The sequence below is a fragment of the Hypanus sabinus genome, chromosome 21, assembly GCF_030144855.1.
Source record: "Hypanus sabinus isolate sHypSab1 chromosome 21, sHypSab1.hap1, whole genome shotgun sequence".
Lineage (NCBI taxonomy): Eukaryota > Metazoa > Chordata > Chondrichthyes > Myliobatiformes > Dasyatidae > Hypanus > Hypanus sabinus.
Window position 1 is genome coordinate 16,459,928 of NC_082726.1, and position 22,392 is coordinate 16,482,319.

The 22,392-nt window shown below is 37.7% G+C and overlaps 1 protein-coding gene across 2 annotated transcripts in view; it reads right to left on the reverse strand.

Moving 5' to 3' along the window:
- Positions 1 to 13,758: 13,758 nt before the first annotated feature.
- LOC132378819 (deoxyuridine 5'-triphosphate nucleotidohydrolase-like) overlaps positions 13,759 to 22,392 on the reverse strand; it is a 45,786-nt gene continuing 37,152 nt past the window's right edge. For both annotated transcript variants that reach the window (XM_059946043.1, XM_059946044.1), the window contains exons 5-7: positions 16,370 to 16,444; positions 14,161 to 14,231; positions 13,759 to 14,074 (exon numbers count right to left, since the gene is read on the reverse strand). In XM_059946043.1, coding sequence (XP_059802026.1) covers positions 14,018 to 14,074; positions 14,161 to 14,231; positions 16,370 to 16,444 — 203 coding nt within the window. In that variant the 3' untranslated portion in view covers positions 13,759 to 14,017. The remainder of the gene's footprint in view (positions 14,075 to 14,160; positions 14,232 to 16,369; positions 16,445 to 22,392) is intronic.

The following is a 22,392-nucleotide window of genomic DNA, read 5'->3' on the forward strand; positions in this document are numbered from 1 at the left end:
AAGCTGCCAGGTATCCTTTTTAACCCAATATATTCATGATCAAGCCTTCCAAAGACTGCAGGTAGTTTATTTCTCTTCTCCTCCTGCAAACGCATCCCCAGCTTGTCCCAAACTGTACGGGGACTTAAGAACACAGTAGAAATCTAAATGAATTGTTATAGGTTTTTCACACAAGGGGCTGAAGATGCTGGAATATGAAGCAATAATCTGCTGGAAGAACTCAGCCAGTGAAGCAGTATCTGTAGAAGAGTCAAGACCCAACATCAGGACTGATTTTTGACCCAAAACATCAGCAATTTCTTTCCTCTTATGGATGCTCTTTGACCTGTTCGTTATCAGTCATTTGTACCCGAATAACGCTGGAGCTAAAGCTCATTGATCTAGATATGAATATCTGCACCCAAGAGTGAAGGCCCAACTACCAAGGTTAAAACTCATCCATAGAGTGTATGACTGACCCAGCCCCACTTCCCAAAATCTTGCTCTAAAATCTCAGCCTAGGGTTCGAGAGCATTGCTTTGTATCCACACTGGGATTATTTACTCTTCAGCATTGCATTAACTAATGATTAATATTCAGAGCACCGCTATGAAAAAAAAAATCAAGGATGCAATAAAAATTGTGGCTTAAATATACTTTCATTGAACAAAATTGTTTTAAAAGTATTAAGAAAAAACAGGACACTAGGAAACTGGTTGGTTGAATTGACAGTCAAACACATAACAAATCTGTTTGCTTCCCAGACATTGTGGGAAAACCAGGCAGAGGAAGGACGTGTTAGCGGCAGAGAGTCAGAATAACTGTTTTGCTGTGGGGACACCTGAACAACTACCCATGTCCAACCATCAAAATACCCTTTGTGCAACATACCACACTTGAAAATGTGAAGGAAATGCATTATTATAAATTAGGCACTTAATAAAGTAGTATGAAATCATCCAATTATAGTTTGGTAGAAATGCTGTATAAATAATTCCATTTTAGAAATAGCAGTCTAAAACTGTATCACAAAATGTCCCCTCTGGCCAGAACTGGGACTGCTGCATGCATTTGCTGCCACCTTGTGGAACACTCATTATTCTAATCATTCAAAGGCACAATAAGGTGTGAGTGTATATATACACATATATGCACATACATATACATGCTACTGTAGGAAGAAAAACTAAGTATTTTACCTGGTTGATGTTACATAGAGTGTACTGTCAGAAAGTTGATGAAAGCTAAATAGCATGTCTTAGGCCATTCCAAAGCACTTTATAGCCAAATAAGAGGGTTTTGATGTATCCTCGATTGTAATGTAGTGAAATGGCATTCAATTTTATAAAATAATGGAGCCACAGTCATGCAGGATGGAAAACAGGTCCTTCCGCCCAAAAAATCCATAATGACCCCGTTACCCAGAAAGCTAGTCCCATCTGCCCATAGCCTCAAAATTGCTCCTGTCCATGTACTTATTCAGGTGGTTTTTAAATGTTGCTAAACCAAGGCACATACAATTAACGTTTTTAAAAGATATTCAGACAGGTTCACGAATAGGAAAGTTTACGGGGATATAAGTCAAACACCGAAAGCGGGATTTTTTTCCAGGTAGGCACTTTGGTCAACATAGACCTGTTGAAGTAAAGGGCAAGTTTCGACGCTGTATAACTCTGTGAATCTATAACTTTTGAGAGTATGAACAGATTAAATTTTCCTTCAGTTACTCGCACAAACCCACCTTCAGCTTCAGAAAACAAGGCAGGAAACAGCACAGCTACAAGCCTGACTGCCTCTCCAGATTGAAGTTTGAAGGGGAGGGGGGGTGGGGTAGAGAAAAAACAGCTGATGTCAACATACAATTCAAGGAAAAAAGCTGCACTCCCTTGACACAGAGGAAAATGAGGAAACCAAATGTCCCCCTTGGCACAACTGGTAACACCCTGAACTAGAGGTCATTGTTTAACCCTCCCTCTTGAACACAGATTTAGGCTAACAGTCCAGTGTGATCATGTAAAAGGAATCCACAGTGGTAAATAAACATCTTTAACATCAGACACGACATAAGGACTCTTCCTGCTACTCACAGAGAAGGATCTGATATGAAGACAGAGAAATCTGTACTCACTGGCTTGTCTTGTCTGATATTTAAGCCTCAGTCAATGCTCTAAACCAGTTATCTAATCGTTAGTTCATTACTCTTTGGATATCAGAAACAGCGCTTAAGCCCTCCCAGTTTTTCAGCGTCAAAGTTGATCTAATCTTTGGGTTCAAATCTTTTTATTCTGCCTAATCCCCACGACCCTGATTCTGCTGAAGCTCAAGTCAGTTGCAAGTTTGAATAAATTAATAACTCATCCTACACAGCTCTCCAGGTTGGAGTAATCAAAAGATTCATAATTCAGAGAAGAAATTCTCCATCTCCATTGTAAATGGGCAAATATGTACTCTGAAGCCATGCCTTCTCGTTCAATATTCCTCCACGAGACACAACATTCACTCAAGCACTTCACAAAATACTACTCATTTTAATTACTCATTCTTCCAAGTTCCAGTGTTTGGGACTACTCTATTCAATCTTTCCTGTTACAGCCCTACTCGTATCTCAGAAATCAATCCAGTGAAATCATGTGGGACACACATACTTTCTTAAATGGGACCAAACTTGAAATCATTATTTTAATTACGTTCTCTAAAAAAGCCTCTATAACTGTAACAAGACATGTTACTTTTTGATTTCATCTTCATTTTATTTCCCCTTCAATACCCCTTTTGGGCTTTTTACCCTTTCTAGAGTTTTGCATCTCCAAACGACATCTCAACATCAACAGACTTGACTTCTCCACTCCTTTCATCCCCCCTAAACAAGCCATTCACTTTGCACGCACAGGTTTTTCACTTGCCTGAATTCTAACTTTGTTTCCTGTTTGACAATGCTCAAATTTCTCTGAACACCAATAACTTAAGAGCTTGGACCATTTAAATAACATGCTGCTTTACTATCCTTCCTGTAGCAGTGACCTTTTATCACTCCATTCTATCTTTTGTCCCACAAGCTTAATCGGTCCATAATTCTTCATCAATATTCTTATTTTTCTATTATTTGACTATTTTGCATCAGACTTGAATATAACAGTGCCCCTTTTTCAAAGGTCTTTAACGAAGTCTGTAAATACTTGAGACTCCAACACCAGTCCCACACATTAGATTGCCAATTTTTAAAAAAAAAATCATTTATCTCTGCTCTTACTTTTTCATCTGTTAACCATCTTCTGTTTGTATGCAAAAGTTTGGGCACCCCTGGTCAAAATTTCTGTTACTGTGAATAGCTAAGCGAGTAAAAGATGACCTGATTTCCAAAAGGCATAAAGTTACAGTGACACACTTCTTTAATATTTTCAGCAAGGTTACTTTTTTATTTCCATCTTTTACAGTTATAAAATAACAAAAAATGAAAAGGGCCCAAAGCAAAAGTTTGGGCACCTTACATGGTCAGTACTTAGTAATACCCCCTTTAGCAAGTATCACAGCTTGTAAACGCTTTCTGTAGCCATTCAATTCTTGTTTGGTGGATTTCACCCATTCTTCCTTGCAAAAGGCTTCCAGTTCTGAGAGATTCTTGGGCACTGCTCTTTTGAGGTCTATCCACAGATTTCGATGATGTTTAGCTCAGGGAAATGTGAGGGCCATGGCAAAACCTTCAGCTTGCGCCTTTTGAGGTAATCCATTGTGGATTTTGAGGTGTGTTTAGGATCATTATCCTGTTGTAGAAGTCATCCTTTTTTCATCTTCAGCTTTTTTTTTAAACAGATGGTGTGATGTTTGCTTCCAGAATTTGCTGCTATTTATTTGAATTCATTCTTCCCTCTACCAGAGGAATGTTCCCTGTGGCACTGGCTGCAACACAAGCCCAAAGCATGATCGATCCATTCCTGTGCTTAACATTGGAGAGGTGTTCTTTTCATGAAATTCTGCACCCGTTTTTCTCCAAACGTACCTTTGCTCATTGCAGCCAAAAAGTTCTATTTTAATTTCATCAGTCCACAGGACTTGTTTCCAAAATGCATCAGGCTTGTTTAGCTGTTCCTTTGCAAACTTCTGACACTGAATTTTGTGGTGAGGAGGCAGGAAAGGTTTTCATCTGATGACTCTTCCACGAAGGTCATATTTGTGCAGATGTCACTGCATAGTAGAACACTGCACCACCACTCCAGTCTGCTAAATCTTCGTTTGCAGTCAACCAAGGGTTTTGATTTGCCTTTCTAGCAATCCTATGAGCAGTTCTCTCCGAAAGTTTTCTTGGGTCTTCCAGACCTCAACTTGACCTCCACCGTTCCTGTCAACTGCCATTTCTTAATTACATTACAAACTGAGGAAACGGCTACCTGAAAACACTTTGCTATCTTCTTATAGCCTTCTCCTGCTTTGTGGGGATCATTTATCTTAATTTTCAGAGTGCTAGGCAGCTGCTTAGAGGAGCTCATGGCTGCTGATTGTTGGGAAAAGGTTTAAGGAGTCAGGGTATTTATAAACCTTTGAAATTTGCATCACCTGGCCTTTCCTAATGATGACTGTGAACAAGCCATAGCCCTAACAAGCTAATTAAGGTCTGAGACCTTGGTAAAAGTTATCTGAGAGCTCAAATCTCTTGGGGTGCCCAAACATTGGCATGGTGCTCCTTTCTTTTCTTTCCACTCAAAAATTGTACAAAACAAAAATAATACACTCACCTTGCTTAAAATGTTGAAAAGAATATTTCATCTTTAACTTTATGACTTTTGGAGATCAGTTCATCTTCTACTCACTTAACTATTCACAGTAACAGAAATTTTGACCAGGGGTGTCCAAACTTTTGCATGCCACTGTATTATCTTCAATCCCACGAAACCCTCTTTTGTGGAGAAACCTTTCACATGCAACTTACAAATCTTTAGAAAATGCAAACAATGACATTCATTGGCTTCCCTTGCCTAGTTCACCAAGAGATCTCTAATAAACTTGCTACACAGGGTTTTCTCTCTCATAAGAATTGTGTTTGACCCTGGTTAAAACTGTTATGTTTGTCTGAGTACTCTGCTATCCTTTCCTTTAATAAAGAGCTCCTGTCTTTTTTTTTAAATAGATAAATGACAGTAGCCCCATGGTTCCCTCTTTTCTCTCCTTTCTCAAAAAGAGGTGATAAACTGTGTTTATCAATCCATCAGCATATTTGCAGAATCTAATGAATTTGTTTTCCTCAACTCATTGTTTCATACAATTTGTATACATTTTTCAAATTCGTCACTGGGTCAGTTGGACCAAATTAGCTATCAGTAACCTCTGATACTGCTTTGTCTCAGAATGGGAGTTGGTCCTGGCATTCAGCAGTACTGAGCTACATTATTATCTACCCTCTATCCTGACCTCAGGAATCTGAAATAGTATTGTAGTTCCTCTGTAGATAACCAGGGTAAAAGAGGAAAGGGTATAGTTCAATTTTGATTCCAGCTGCACGCTTTTTTTTTGCAATAATTCACTTACTTCATTCACAAAGAAATCTGTCATTTTCAGTTTCAAGCACTAGCCATGTTGCTTAGCTTACAAGTTATTACTACAGTTTACAAGCATGCATTGTCAATCACCTCACATCTAACAAAGTTTGACAAACTGATCTACGTGGTCACTTGAGATTAATTTAGCAGATGAGAATCTAATTTTTTTCTGCATCATTTCAATTTTTTGGCTACAAATGAATTTCTAAGGAAATCCAAACTTTCAAATATAGTGCTACTGACTTTGTTTCTGTGAACTCCAATCCTAAAGCTTTACTTATCCAACGTACTAATCTTCAGAGAAATGCATCTGTCCAACTGAGAACACGTTGCTGAATCAGGACCTAAATTTCCTCCCAGCTGCATTAATAATTCTGTCAGCTTCTCCCCCATATATCCAACACTAACTGTACAAGTATGAACCAGACATGTTATTAGTCCTGCACTGTAATTCTCCAGTGACTGTCTTCAGCATGAAGAACAGCAGACAGAAGCAAGGAGCTCTCCCACATTCAATTCTACTGAATTGTTAACTACCTAGGCAGTATATCTACAGCAAAACCAGACTTGATAGGTGTCCATTTATCAAATACACTTGGTTAACCTGATTAGCTACGGACATTCCCCAGCACCCTCAGGACTGATTGCTCAGCAACATCTTCACGTGGACCGCAGTTCCTCCCTCTGATGTGCTGGTCACTGCAGGGTGCCAATTAGTGATGTGCTGGAAAACCAACCTTTTATTGCACCTGAAACATTCAAATGTCACAGAATTGGGATTTTAAATAATTTTTAAAAGCTGAGCTAAGCAATAGAATATTACACAATTTTCTTAGGTTCAAGAATGAAACTTTCCCACCATTTCTGACCTGTACAATTCTGAGTGTGATAGGCTGACTCTGTGACAGATGGGGGTTGATGATAAGTTTTCAGCCACCTTCACTTAACCCTCAAAAGCTCCTGAGGAGAATCAGTTACTCAATGCCTTCCCAGTAATGTCCTCTCTGTTTTGAGTAGAGATTCTCTCTGTCCCGGACTCACATGAATGGATGAGGATTAATAAACCTTCACAAGATCTTGAAAAACGTTCAAGAAATTTCTTCTTGTGTTGGAATCTGGAGTAGTTTCAAAAGCCTAGTATCAGGCTTTAAAGCTATCTCAATGTAATTGAGTCTCTGTGCTGGGAGGAAACATTAACATTGGCCCACTTTGTGAAATTGCTGAGACTACAGATTACCAATATATACTTTATGACATAAAATTGTATTGCTGTTGAAAGGATATAGAGGAAGCAGTGTCCCTGAGTAATTGAATTATAAGTTATTATGTAAATTGGGGATGGTCTTATTGAAAAACTAATGCAAATGTTTACTGGATTTCAGTGGATCTGGTTTATGAGGCCCATAACTTTGCCACCTTATCTGAAGCAGTGCAATACGGGATACAACCTGAAGTTGAAGAGGATACCAAAAAAAAAACAAAATAATAGTTCACTGAACAACTGTGCACAGAAAATTAATGCAGAGAACACTGATTCATTACAATATGAAATGAATTTCTGGAAAGACAAATAACTTAAAAGTAATGAGTGGAGTATGCTTGACCATAAGACATAGGGACAGAATTAGGCCATTTGGCCCATCAAGCCTGCTCCATTTCATCATGGCAGATTTATATTCCCTCTAAATCTCTTCCTTTTGCCTTCTCCCATAAGCTTTGACACCCTTATTAATCAAGAATCTTTCAACCTTTGCTTTAAGTATACCCAATGACTTGGCCTTCACAGCCACCTGACAATAAATTACAAATTCTCCATCCTCTGGCTAAAGAAATTCCTCCTCACCCGTTCCAAAGGGACATTCTTCTATTCAGAGTTTTTGTCCTCTGGTCCTAGACTCCTCCCCATCCCCTTAGAGAAAACATCATCTCTATATTCACTTTATTTAGATCTTTCAATATTAGATTATTTTCAAGAGATTTCCGCCCCCCCCCCCCCCCATTCTTTTGAACTCACTGAATATAGGCCCAGAGTGATCAAACGCTCATGTTCGCCCTTTCATTCCCAGGATCATTCTTGTGAACTTTCTCTGGACCCTCTCTAATGCCAGTAAATCCTTTCTTAGATAAGAGGTCCAAAACTGTTCACAATACTCCAAGTAGTCTAATCAATGCTTTACAGAACCTCAGCATTACATTCTTGTTTTTATATTCTAGTCTTCTCAAAAATAATACTAATATTGTATTTGCATACCTTACCATCGACACAACCTGCAAGTTAACCTTTAAGGAATCCTACACGTGGACTCCCAGGTGCCTTTGCACCTCCTATTTCTGAACTTGCTCCTCTTAAATAAGTCTACATTTATTCTTTCTACCAAAGTGCATGACCATACACTTCACTACATTCCATCTGCCACTTCTTTACCCATTCTCCTAATTTAAGTCCTTCTGCAAACTCACTGCATCCTTAACACTACCTGCCCCTGCCAACTACCTTTGTACTGTCCACAAACGTGGCAATAAAGCCATCTATTACATCATCCAAATTATTGATACATAACATGAAAAGAAATGGTCCCAACACAGACCGCTGCAGAACAGCAGTCACTAACAGCCATCCAGAAATGTCCCCATTAACTCCCAGGTATCACTAGGGAGAAAGAGTAAAGAACTGAACCTTTATATGACAGGTAACCAGAAACAAACACATCATTGGCTAGTAAACTCAAGGCAGTTGCACCCGAAAAGTCTCAGCTTTATTTCTTCCAGGAGGACTGCAACTTTTCCCCCACATGTATTAGTTGTGATGGAAATAAGGAAGTGGGAAACACAGCAAGTTTACTGAGCACCATCTCAAGCAGCAATGCCATTGCTGCCTTCAACAAATGAAACTCCAGTACTGCACTACTTCTTCACTGGCCATTCTTTGTTTTCTGCTTTGTCAACAGTTACAATTAACCTTTGTCAAACTATATATTAAAACACATTAGAAACCTTTGCAATAAAAGCTATTAATATATTAATTGCCATGGGCAGCATAACAGAATTTAAATTTAATCTATCACTCCCAGTATATAACGGAATATACTGCAAATACATGCCAAACTGAAAATTCAGGGAACTTGACAATATTGGATAAGTTAACCATACAAAATCTACCAGGTGGTAAATGCCCAATTAGGAAATATAGTGAAATCACTGTGTAACCAGGATTTAATCAGTTTTTAAATAGTTGGGTTCTAAATTAGCATTCATTGCAAATTATCCAGTACTAAACCTACCCCTATTATGAGCATTTTAAATTAATCAGAAACTTCTCAGTATTGGACCTGTGGACTGGTCAGTTTTCTGCTGCCAAATGTTTGCTCGTGCCTTCAAGACTCCAACATCTGCATTCACATTTGCCTTGAGGATATCCTAGAAATGCTCTCCCTGTCCAACTCCTGAGCTAGTGACCTGACTAAGTTCAGAGACGTGGCTGGGTAGTGATATTTATGTTGGCTCCTCATTTGTGAGCAACGCCTGTTGTTCAAGGAACAGTGACTCCAGCTCAGAGGAGACTGCTAGATTGACTAGAGCCTGCTGCAAGGGCCTCAGACCTTGAAAGTATGATGATAAAAGGAAATGGAAAAACAGGACTAGCAGAGAAAAACTGCAGAGAGTGAAATCAACAATCCAGACTTATCCATCCCACTCTGAAATATATTAGCTAACAACTTTCAGCATTCTTTGCCAAATATTCTGATCAGTGCCAAATTTTACTATTTATACAGTCTAATATAATTCCTCTTTGGTAAAGATGAATGCTTATTTGTGCTGCTTGGCTAGTAGACATCTGAATATATCCAGCTACAAAATTTCATAATTTTACTTGCCAGAAGTGTCTAAAACTCAAATGTCACATTGACTCCCTTCAATATAGATTATAAGCAAATTGGCATGCTTTTAACTTAATTAATTCAACATTTCCCTTTTCAATCTACAGTTATCTTCTCTGGGCAGCTGCTCACTATGTCTGTCCACACAACAGCACCTGCATGCCCAAAACTTCTGCAGGACAGACAGTAGACTTGAATAATCAAAACAATCAGCATTCAGCACTATTACTCAAAAACTGTACAATTAGTTTTTAAGTTAACAGTAAACACATGCAGGGAAGTTTCAAATAGTCAAGAAATCATCCATAGACTAGAATAACTGACAAGATAGGCAGGGCTGCATCAGCTTCCAAGGCATTTCATACCCAGAGAGCATGGGATGGGGGAAGCAGGCAAATGAGTGTTACTGCCTTAAGAAACTATCAATATCACTACAGCAAAGTAGCATTCGAAAACTAATGTTTCAAGTGGCACAGGAGGCTGAAAATCAACTCAATGATTTAGGAACAGCCCCTTCACTTCTGCCATCAGATTTCTGAATTGTCCATGAACTTGTTCACGCTACCTTGTTATTAGCTTTGCTTTGCACCATTTATCTACTTTGTCACATAGCAACTCTTATTTGCACTGTACTGCCATAAAATAAATTTCATGTCATACATGTCAGTGGTAATAAAGCGGATTCAAAATATCAAAGTGACATTTCCTCATCTCAACTATAAATGGCCATTCCTTATTCTAATACTGTGGTCTAATACTGCTTCTAGTTTACTCATCCAGTAGGAATATTCTCAACATCGTGTGCAGGTTTTAGTGAACCACATAATTTTCCTAAGCCTTGAAAATATAGGTCTAGCTCAATCTCTTCTCATACATACGCCAGGAATCAGAATCTGCTGCTCTATGTCTAAGAAAGACCAAACTATAATGAAAACTCCAGCTTCAATCTCTCTATGTCTCAGCATCCCTCTTGGATTCAGAACCTCTTATAATAAAGACCAACAGGTCATTTGGCTTAATTGCCACCTGCATCTCCATGTTAACTTTTAGTAATATGCAGAATACTGTTTTGCTATAATCTTATCCACATTTATCATCTGCTATGTCCTTGCTCACCTATTTAATTCACTTTTATCCTCCTCCCCATTTGCAATCCCAGCTGGTTTTAGCACGAACAAACTTGCAAGTACATTTAAATTTGGTACCATCAGGGCCAACTGTTACTGTGGCCTTTGAATAACTAATCAATTAGCCATGTAGAACCAACTGATCACAACCTGCCAACTTGAAAAATACTTGCTTACCCATTTTTCATTAGCCCATTTCCTAAGATCAACCTTCAGAACATTTTAGTACAGCACAATCAGCGTCTCAGTATCTATCATTGCAGTCTGATCTTGAGTCAAACAGGATTTCCCTATCATAGATTAATTCCTTGTCACTATGTCCAGAATTGAAGAATGCTAAACATTGTTTGCCAGGCGTGGCCTTGAATTTAGCAGAGATCCTTCATTCAGCTACTGAATCTCAGAACATGGAAGGTCAAATTGTACCATGTGGGTTAGGCCATTCGTGTAATATGCTCCTTGTCAATGGAAGTTAGTGCTACACTTTATTCACATTTAATCTGGCTTTTCATGACAGTCTTAAAGTTGCCATTAGGAATCACTTGGTCATTGCTCATTACTGACTAATGTCACATTTTAATCATACTCAAATGGCTTTAAGTAGAAAGATACCAGAGCAGTAGCTGATCCACCTCTGCAGCATACAGTGGAGTTGTGTGTGGGAGATTTGTTAGCTTACTTTCAGGAATTGGACTGTTAAACAGGTGAAATTTGCAGTTGAGTTATTGTTGGTATTGCAGTTCCTGAAATGTGCCACAGCAGGATTGGACAAGCTGGTTCCCCTGTATCAATGATGCAATCAATTACTACAACTCTTTCTACCCTAAACTGGCAGTAGAGTTCAATAATGCGGCAGAATGAGGCTGCAGTTGAAGTTTTTGTGGAAACAGCACTCATTGGCATAGTCAATGGGAAAGTAGTATTTACTTCAGCCTTGGATTCTTGATATAATGTAGCTAGATCCATTGATGAGGACAAAATTATGGAAGACCAGTGCAGAAAAAGTTAACTCATTGAATTAGAGCAATCAGAGCAAATGTAAATCAGCTTTGTGAAAAATCATCACAATAGCAAAAGAAAAATCATAGCACAGCACAATGGCCTCTGTTCATGTACCTGCATCCTGGAAACAGGCCACATTAGGAGCACCTCTTTCTGGATTACTCCTATTGAATTTTGTTTGGTGGAAAACAAATCTTTATTATATTGCAAAATAGTATGTTTCCACATTGGTTCCAGCAGAAATTCTCCTCTCCAGGGCTTATAGCAAAAAGACTTCAGCATTAACTATCACCAAATCATGCAGATATGCATACTATCTTAAAATAAGCTTAAGACCACAAAATTTAACTTCTTCAGAAAGTCTTTGGCGTACCTCCAGTTAAAAATATTTGGAAGTGGTCTGAATGTTGATTCCCCTCTTTCCACCAACACCCCCCAACTATTTTTAAACCAACTTGGATATAGCTGGTCACTATTTGGGTTTTGAATCACATTTGCAGAAATATTATGTTAATATCACCCCAGATTGGGGCAGAGCAGAATTTAACCACAGTGCAAGCACTGTATAATCAATGAACTATTCTGTAATGCATCTAACATATAAAACACTCAAATGGATTCAAGTTTGAAAGATCAGCAGAAAAGGAAAAGCTGCAAGATTGCACGTGGCATGGTTGACAGAGAACTAAAACTTCAGTTCACTAACATGAGAAACACAGTGAATACTTGAGGAAGCAAGATGGGGCCCCAATGATTGAACTGAAATTCTGTCCTTTTCAACATTTCTGCAGACTAAAAGCAATGCTCCTTGCTTACCTATAAACTCTGAGCACTTCAGTTGCTACTTCTGTGCTCCACAAAGCATCCATGCAACTTAAACCAGTGATCACTTCCCCTACTATGGCGAAATCAGAATCACTTACTGGTTAGTACTTGATGAGGAAGTCCAACCAACCATGTACAAGGATCATCTCCACACCTTCTCAAGGACCCCACTGCCACAGAAACTAGTATTCAACCAATTCAATTCATTCCACACGAGATTAAGCTAGTCAATTTAAACATCACTATTACCTTAGGAATAAATCCTTGAAACTCTAAGATAGCACTACATTACATACACAAAAGATGAAGGAACTCAGCAGGTCAAGCTACAGCTATGAAGAGAAATGAACAGTCACTATTTCAGGCCAAGACCCTTCATTAGGACTGGAAAAAGAGCAGTTTCAGGCTTTTACCCTCTCAAAACACCAACTGTTCATTTCCTTCCATAGATACTGCCTGAAGCACTCAGTTCCTCCAGTACTTTATGTATTGCTCTAGATTGCCAGCATCTGCAGACTCTTCTTGTAGCAGTTCAAGAGCAAACCATATTTCAAAGCCAATTATACTTTGGACTGGATTCATAAAATTTTAAGAATGAAGGGTGAAATGACCCATATGAAGCTTAAAATTGTTAAAAGGTCTGACTGGATAGATCAGAGAATATTTTCCCTGGCTGGGTAGCCTAGAACCAGATCACTCGTAGATTGGGAGATAGCCTCTTTAGGAGAGAGATGAAGTGTAATTTCTTCATGAGGGGAGTGATGTAACTTTGAAGGTCTCGGAGATGCAAACATTAAATCTATGCAAGAAATTGATTGGTTTCTGGGTAAAGGAAATTAACAAGATATGGGAACTATACAAGGGTGTGGCAGCATTGTAGATCAGCTATGATTGTGATGAATGGTAAATTGAAAGGACCAATTAGTCTATAACTGATCCTACTTGTTTTGCATAAATGAACATGGAAGTGGTAGCAAACGTTTTATTTCCAGAAACTACATGACTGTTTCCCCACCGCTTGCCTTCAAATTAGCAAGTACGACTTCATGCTTTACCACTTTTCTACCAAGAAAAGCAGGCAGAACAGTAATGTAGCAGTTAAAACAACGCTTTACAGTACCAGTAACATCTAGTTCAATTTCCGTAATGTCTGTAAGGAGTTTATGCTTTCTCCCCTTGAATTTCCTCCGAGTGTTCCGGTTCCCTCCAACAGTCCAAAGGTTGGTAGGTTAATTGATCATTATAAATTGTCCCATGATTAGGCTAGGATTAAATCGGAGGAATGCTGGACAGCATGGCTTGTGCTGTCCATTAGGCTACAGGGGCCTTTTCAGTGCTGTATCTCAGTAAAAAAAACATGAAAACATTTTTGTATACAGATTGGTGAAGACATAAGTTTTAACAAAATGCAGTCTATATAAAAAAGTTATTTTTATTACTAATGAAATGAATTGCATAATTGTTCTAGTAATAGTTCACATAGTCACCATAGAAACAATTATCTCATAACCACATAACATACAAGTCTGTTTGTTTGTGTTTTGCTTTGGAAACATCCTGACAAAATGCAAAACAAATGCACCATAGATCACAACTTTTCATGAAGAATCCACAGTATGAAGCATCTTTGAAGAGAATTGGGCAATGCCTGACATGTTCTGGCAGAACATCTCGTTCAGTTTGTACCAGAGGAACCAAAGCCACCTGCACCTCGTTCAGTCTCATCCAGGCTCTGAAGAAGACAATAGGGTAAATGAAAGGAAAAGCTTCTTATCCAGAAAAAAAATATTAATTAAAGAGAATTTTAAAATTACTTGCCTTTAACTCTTCAAGTTCTGGATAGCAGATCCGTTCACATATCAATTGTGCAATACGATCGCCTTTTTTAACTACAAAAATAAAATGTTGTAATTCAATATTATTTAGATTTAATATATTTAGCCCCCCCCCATATGCCTTTCATTTAATTGGTTCATATCTGACTATAGTTTACAATGTGTCCATCTGTGGCATACAAACAAATGTTCAAAAATCTTTCAAGTTATTTGAGTTCTAAGAATATAAAGCTTTTTTTGACTGAACCCTAGAATTTTTACCACAACTTTAAAGATAACCACTTTAAAACCCTAATGCAAGCAGACCAATCACAAAACAAGCAAACAAACATTTATTCCCCTTTGGGTTAAACTTTATTACTTAAATATTAGAAACAAACAATGGTCTCATTATTGTATAATGAAAATTTTATGCCTCGTTATTTTCTGTTTCAGTGTGGTAACCAAGACACCAAACAAATAACAATTTCTGGTAATCATCAAAGCAATTGGATAAATCTGCACTATCACTTGGTAGGACATTGAACATGAATCTGTTAAAATGCGGTGATGCATAAGCATCAGTTTCAGATGCCAACAGTATCTTTGTTATACCAAGTACCATTTGTCATGTATTAGCCTAGGTCTCTTCAAACTTGGCAAGAAACTTGACTATGAAGTAAAGCCCAATTCTCTTCTCACCCCGTGCCTAAAACACAGGCATTCTTACTGTTGTCAGCAGAGATTCCAATGATTCCCCCCACCACCAAAGAGAGTGACTGTGGCCAATGCACAAAAAGTTCTACAACTTAACTCCTGACAGCAACAGATTAACTTAGTTCAATTTGGCCCTCCTACAAAGTCATATTTAAAATCAACAGGTGGAAATGATCATATCATCATTCAAAACAAACTGGAGGCACAGCCTTCCACAATAAACATGAGCTTAATTACATGACACATATTGACAAGTTGAATTTTGTCCCAATCAGCAAAGTATTTTAATTACAACTGCAATAACTAAACCCAATCAAGCTTTCAAAATACCCAAAATACAATGACACTGTGACATTATATATTTGCATTTCAAAATGCATTTTGTAAAATACTTTGTGACAAAATATGAGCATCAAATTAGCAATTTTAAGGATTATCTCAAATTTGAAATGTTTTCTATGCCAGTATTTGGTTGCTTCACATTAGTTAAATCCTACTCAGACCGCAGTTCCTATTTAGTAGCCACAGAGCATGTGGTTAAGATGCAAGATAAATAGAAAAAAAATCTTAGTGAATATGCTTTCATGTTTTCAAAGCTTGCAGGGAGATTTATGCCGGTTAGAAGAATGGGCTGAATGTTGGCAGATGGAGTTTAATGTTGAGAAGTGTGAGGTTCTACATTTTGGCAGGAATAATCCAAATAGAACATACAGGGTAAATGGTAGGGAATTGAGGAATGCAGAGGAACAGAGAGATCTAGGAATAACAGTGCATAGTTCCCTGAAGGTGGAGTCTCATGTAGATAGGGTGGTGAAGAAGGCTGTTGGAACGCTGGCCTTTATAAATCAAAGCATTGAGTACAGAAGTTGAGATGTAATGTTAAAATTATACAAGGCATTGGTAAGGCCAAATTTGGAATATTGTGTACAGTTCTGGTCACCGAATTATAGGAAAGATATCAATAAATTAGAGAGAGTGCAGAGACGATTTACTAGGATGTTACCTGGGTTTCAGCACTTAAGTTACAGAGAAAGGTTGAACAAGTTAGGTCTCTATTCATTGGAGTGTAGAAGGTTGAGGGGGGATTTGATCGAGGTATTTAAAATTTTGAGAGGGATAGATAGAGTTGACGTGAATAGGCCGTTTCCATTGAGAGTAGGGGAGATTCAAACGAGAGGACATGATTTGAGAGTTAGGGGGCAGAAGTTTAAGGGAAAACACGAGGGGGTATTTCTTTACTCAGAGAGTGATAGCTGTGTGAAATGAGCTTCCTGTAGAAGTAGTAGAGGCCAGTTCAGTTGTGTCATTTAAGGTAAAATTGGATAGGTATATGGACAGGAAAGGAGTGGAGGGTTATGGGCTGAGTGCGGGTAGGTGGGACTAGGTGAGATTAAGAGTTCGGCACGGACTAGGAGGGCCGAGATGGCCTGTTTCCGTGCTGTGATTGTTATATGGTTATATGTCAAAGTAACTGTAGTCAATGAATATTTACTTACTTTCAAAACTCTTTTTCCCAAGGTTGAATAGAACTACACCAACATTTCCTCTGTAATCCTCATCAATAACCCCAGCTAAGAAAAAAAAAAGACAAATTATGAGGATTTGAACACAAAAATCATGTTAGCAGGCATGCATTATTATTCATAGCCAGGCCAAGCAATTCATATAGCCAGCCTTTTGAAAACTTAAAAACTGTTTGATACTTTGGACAAGCAAAGCTGATCGGGGATTTGTAAATTATGAGACAGCATGTATTTGTACCTTTCGTAAGTAACCAAAGTGAGAGATAAGCTATTCTATAATGGATTTCAAATGGACTCCCAAATGATATTTCATTGGGTTTAATTTAAAAGTGAGAAAATATGGAACTGGATGTACTTGTAGTACATACTGGGACGTGACTGGCATTCAGCATAACAAAAAATCAATTTGGTGCATGCTGACAATGCTAAGCTGGTAGCCAATTCAGAGCACGAGTTTCAAAAAGACAATGGGCAGGCTAAATAGAAGGACATCAGTTCAGTATTTTAATCAAAACAAGAATCTCAGAATTGTGGATGAGCAGAGATTTATGGTCCCCAAATATTAAAAAATCTTGAGGATTTTTAAGTAAAATTTAACAGCAGCAGTAATTCCAAGAGAACCAGGATATAAAAGCAAGGATGTAATGCTGAGACTTTATAAGGCATTTGTCAGACTGCACTTCAGAGTACTGTAAGCAGATTTGGGTCCCTTATCCAAGAAAGGATATGCTGGCTTTGGATGGGGTTCTATACGAATTTCACAAGAATGATTCTGGAAATGTAAGGTTTAATGTATGAAAATCTCTGATGGCACTGGTCCTGTATTTGCTAGAGCTTAGAAGAACGGGGTGGGAGGAATGTCATTAAAACATGTCAAATATTGAAAGGCTTAGATATAGAGAACATCCTCAGACTACAAGAACATCCCTTTAGAACAGAGGTGATGAGGAAACTCTTTAGCCAGAGGGTGGTGATTCTGGTATTCATTGCCTCTGAAGGCCAGAGACCATCATTGGGTACAATTTAAAATGGAAGTTGATAAGTTCTTGATTAGTAAGGGCAAAGGTGTGCTGAGAAGGTAGGAGAACGGGGTTGAGGGGGACAATAAATCACTCATGTCAGAACAGGTTTAATGGTCTAAATTCTGCTCCCATGTCTTAAGGACTATATAGAACTGAATCGTTTAGCAGTGTAATTAAATGTTTAGCATTAGCCATCCTTGAGCATTTTTTTTAAAATAAAGCTACAATACTTAACTGCCAGTAAAAATCATGGCCCAGCTTAATTAACTGCCATGGGAAAACTTTGGCAGATGTTAAATCTACTATTAAAATGTTTAAATAAACATTAAGACAAATTGCTCAAAACCTCTCCTTAACACATTCCTCTCCACTGAGATTAATAATTCAATGTGTTAGGGCTAGCTTAGGTTCAATGCTCAGATTTCCCAGCATACCCAGAGACTACAAGTTGATACTCAAACATAGACGAGGATGCATCAGGAAGTTTGACCCTTTAGTGTTCATATAAGCACCCCTTATAAATGAATTATATGATTAATCTAGGCCTCACCACAAAGTACTGCTCACCATTGCTTAAAGACACATGTTCTTAAAAATAACGGAGTAATTATGAGGATACAACTGATACATACTTTCATAATAATTTTGAAAAGTCTAATGAAAGGGATTGATACAAACTTGTGACAGCTTCTACAGTGGTCAGATGGAAAGTTATTTAGTGTTCCAACCACTAACCCCACACTGGATTCTTTTATAACCCCTAATGTAATCTAATCATAAATAGTAAAATGAAATGCAAGAATTTTTCCTTTTAGATTTGCTGTCATTCTCTCCCAATACTTCCTCTCCCTTTTATTTGCATGGGAACACCACAACAACTGTTTAGATCATGTTATTTACTACAGAATATTAATATCAGGGATAATTTTGCAATTTTCTCAGCAGAAATAGGCTCAAGTCCAAGAATTTGAAAACTAGCAGATCAATGAACTATGTTCACCACTTTGCAGGGTTCAGTTGGTATATTAAAAATTTCTCAGCCTTTTATTATTAAACGTAACAACATAATCAGCATTGAATGCAAGGAAACAAAGTATGAAAGTATTAGCCAGTATGCAACATTGATAACGAATGACAGAAAAGCACACACTCAAAGCTAAAGATTAAATATAAGAGTAGCAGTTAAACTAGTAGCAAATGGTTTTGTGCAAGTGTGACACTAACGAAGAACCACTTAATACATGTAACATTATCCTGGACCCTGAACAGAAAATGCCAGATTCTTCGGTTACAAAGATTTTTACAAGTATATGAGCATAACAGAACAATACAAGCTCTTTGGCTCACAATCTTGTGGTGACCTTTTAACCTACTCCCCCAATCTAACCCTTCCCTCCTATATAGCTCTCCATTTTACTTTCAGCCACATGCCCAAGTCTCTTAAATATCTTTAATGTATCTGCCTCTACCACCACCCCAGGCAGTGCTTGTAAAAAAAATAAACACCTACCTCTGACATTCCCCCCCCCCCCTCAATACTTTCCTGCAATCACCTTAAGATTATGTCCTCTTGTATTAGCCAATGCCACTTTGGGATTTGTTCCTATGTTTCTTGAAATATATGTAGCAAAATGTAACCAAGGCAAATACATGCTTGATAGAGCTCTTTAGAAAAGCATATAATTCAGATAATGGCAGTAGAATCATTTCAAGCATATATAAGGAGTTGTCAAATCTTAAAACACATTCAACTTCATACATTAAAACAAAATGGGAGAAGGAAGGAGGGATAATTATATCTGAGGAAGAATGGACAATATGGAGATATCAATGGAAGTGTACCAGTTCACAGAAATGGAGTGAGTTTGGATGGAAAAACTTGATAAGATATTTTATTACACCCTCTCAGAAATCCCATTATGATAGTAACCTCCCTGTTTGCTGGAGAAATTGTGGAAATCAAAATGCAAATCATTATCATATTTTTTGGGACTGCCCTGTTATCAAAAACTATTGGAGGGGATTGCACAATACCCTTCAAGACATCTTTAAATGTGAAATGCCCTTACAGAGTAAGACCATATATTTTGGATATATACCTCAAGGATGGTTGAAAAGAGATAAATATTTAATGAATATATTGTTGGTGGCTGGTAAAAAGACTCTTACGAGGAAATGGTTATCACAGGAGAGCCCAACTTTAAATACATGGATGGAAATTACAATGGACATTTGCAAAATGGAGAACAGCATCTGTTAACCATAAGCTGGAACAATTTGATTCATACTGGGAATAATGGTTTAACTACATAATGCCTTACAGGCCTGATTTTATTCTCACAAGTCAATGAATCTGTTGTTAAAAAAAAAAGATCACTCCCTACTTGTACATAGTTCTTTCCTTTTGCTTGTTTTTTCTTTCCACTCTTTTCTCTAAGTGTATACCTCCGATAAATACTTAGTGGAGATTTTGTGATATATATGTACAATGTCTGAAATACATCTTACGGAAATGTTTGTTTGATGATGAACTACAATAAAAAAGTAAATTACAAAAAAAAAGAAATATATATGTAGCACGGAGACATTGCAATTGCATTGATGACTTACAACTCAAGACACACCTATTGTCTTTATGAAGTTAACATTGACATCATGGGTTTCCTCCAGGTGTCATAGTTTCCTTTAACAGCCCAAAGACAGATTAATCTGTCCCTTAGTGTATGCAAATAACCAAAGAACCCAATGGGAGTTAACAGGCATATGAGATGTAGTTGCAGGGAAACAGGAAGAGAGGGGTGGAAATGAATGAGATTGCTCTGCTAACAGCAAACCTGGATTCAATTGACAAAATGGTGCCTTTGTGTTATAGTTAGTAACTTCACATTAATACTTGAAAGCTTCATGCTTAAAAACTAGGACTTGAACTCTCCATTTTCCCTTTGGAGTGAGCTATAGTTAGATAGTTCAATTTAGTGCAACTTTCAAATATACCAGTTACCTAGTGAGAATACATTTCTTTAGCCGCTAGTCATTTTCACCTCATTATCTTCATTATTTCAAAAGCTAGACCTTAATGCCAAAATCATTAATGTAATTGGATTTGCTCATGCTTAATAATCAGCCATGTATGTGTGAAAATGTACCATTATTTTGTTGCACTCATGTAGAATAACTATTTACTGCTGGCAACACAAGGGGGAACACGAAAAAGATGGTGTTGCAAGGAAAGATACATTATTCATAGATGTTGTCAATGAGTTTTTTTGTTAAAAAGCACTAGGTTTACACATATTAAGCAGTTTATCAACAATAATAACAAGATTAACAAAAATGATGGGTCTCATCTCCACCTAGGGAATTTGAGAACAAGACATATACAAAAAGTCAAATACGGGGGGAGGAGGAAATGTTAAAGTCGGAATGGTTTTGCAGTGTAATTATCTTGTTGTCCATCATATTCTGAACAACATTTCCTCCTTATTCACTTGCATTCAGTATGGAGCGCAAAAATCAGATGAGTGCAATGCATCAGAATCTGCATTACTAGAAAGCAAACTTGGGGCTAAAATTAAAGCCACATTTTAAAAGCACTCTAAGGAACAATCTGCAGAGGTTTGTGATCACAGGTATTAAAAATACTAGCAAAATCTTAAAGAAAATCTTTAATGGATGATCTAACCCTTCCCTCACATATAGCCTTCACCAAGTCTCGCTTACCAACAACACACATTACTTTAAATTCATTGCAACTAAGTCCAGATGTTTTGCTACACTTTTGGAGAAGAGGGTGAAAATCAGTTATTTTGCTAATACACAGAGCCAAGATATCATGTCCAGGCAGAACTATTTAAACTTATGGATGTACACAATTTCTTGGCAGACAAGAAATGCAAAGACTTCCATGCAGTTGGCCACACTCGATTACCCTGGAGTTCACTAAGTAAAGGGGCAAGATCAAACAAACCACATGAGATGAGAGGACATGCCTTTTTCAGCAATAAAGAACTGGCACAAAAGAAGGCAAAGCATGAAAGTTCTAGTCTGCACGACCTTCAAATGAAACAATTTAATTGCTCACGCACAAGGAACTAAATGACAATCTGCTTACACATCCTTTATATTTCAGAACTCCCAGCCTAGCTCTCTACAGTGATCTATTGTGAAATGTTGAATTTTATTTGCCCAGCTCCATCCTAGATCTACAAGAGGAACCCACTGGCATTTCATCAGGTATTTCTCAAGAAACTTCAATGAAATGCCAGTGATCAAAATTTGCTATAGATGGTTCAATAAACTCAGCACTGTACTGGTTCCACTTGCGGAACTATTTCAGTAGAAGTTGTATTTCAGTGCAGTATCAATGAAAACAAAGAAAACCACTGAGCATGAGATATATATTAGAATATATCCGTAAATCTCAAACACATATCTCAATGTAACCAACAAGAACCCTGCTTTAATTTAAACAAAAAATTATTTTATCATAAAATTATTCTGACAATGTTACTTGTATAAGAGTTTACATGACTGAAACTGGAATCATATTGGGTGGCAGGTGTCAAGACAACACTACACTTACACCTCACGTGTTGATGTGTCCAATGCTGAAGCCCTACAGCTGCATGAAATTTCAGTTTGTAAATCTGGAGAAAGGTGATAAGCCTGAAATGTTTACTGTTTTGCTCCCTACTGATAATAATTAATCTTTTTCTGTTTGAATTTACATTTTTTGCTTATTGAGTTTCCTATTTCACAACCTCCATTCTCTTTTGTCAGCCAAGTCCTGATCACTGAATCTGGAGCATGGGTAGCCAGCACAGGAAGAGGAGTCTGTTGTAGGGTCAGAATGATTGGAAAATCCCAACTAAATTACTATGTATAGATATGGCAGAGAAAAAGACTGAAGAGGGAAAAGGTCCTGCAGATCTCCCTTCTAGATCTCCAACATGTTGTAGTTGTCATTGCGTTGTA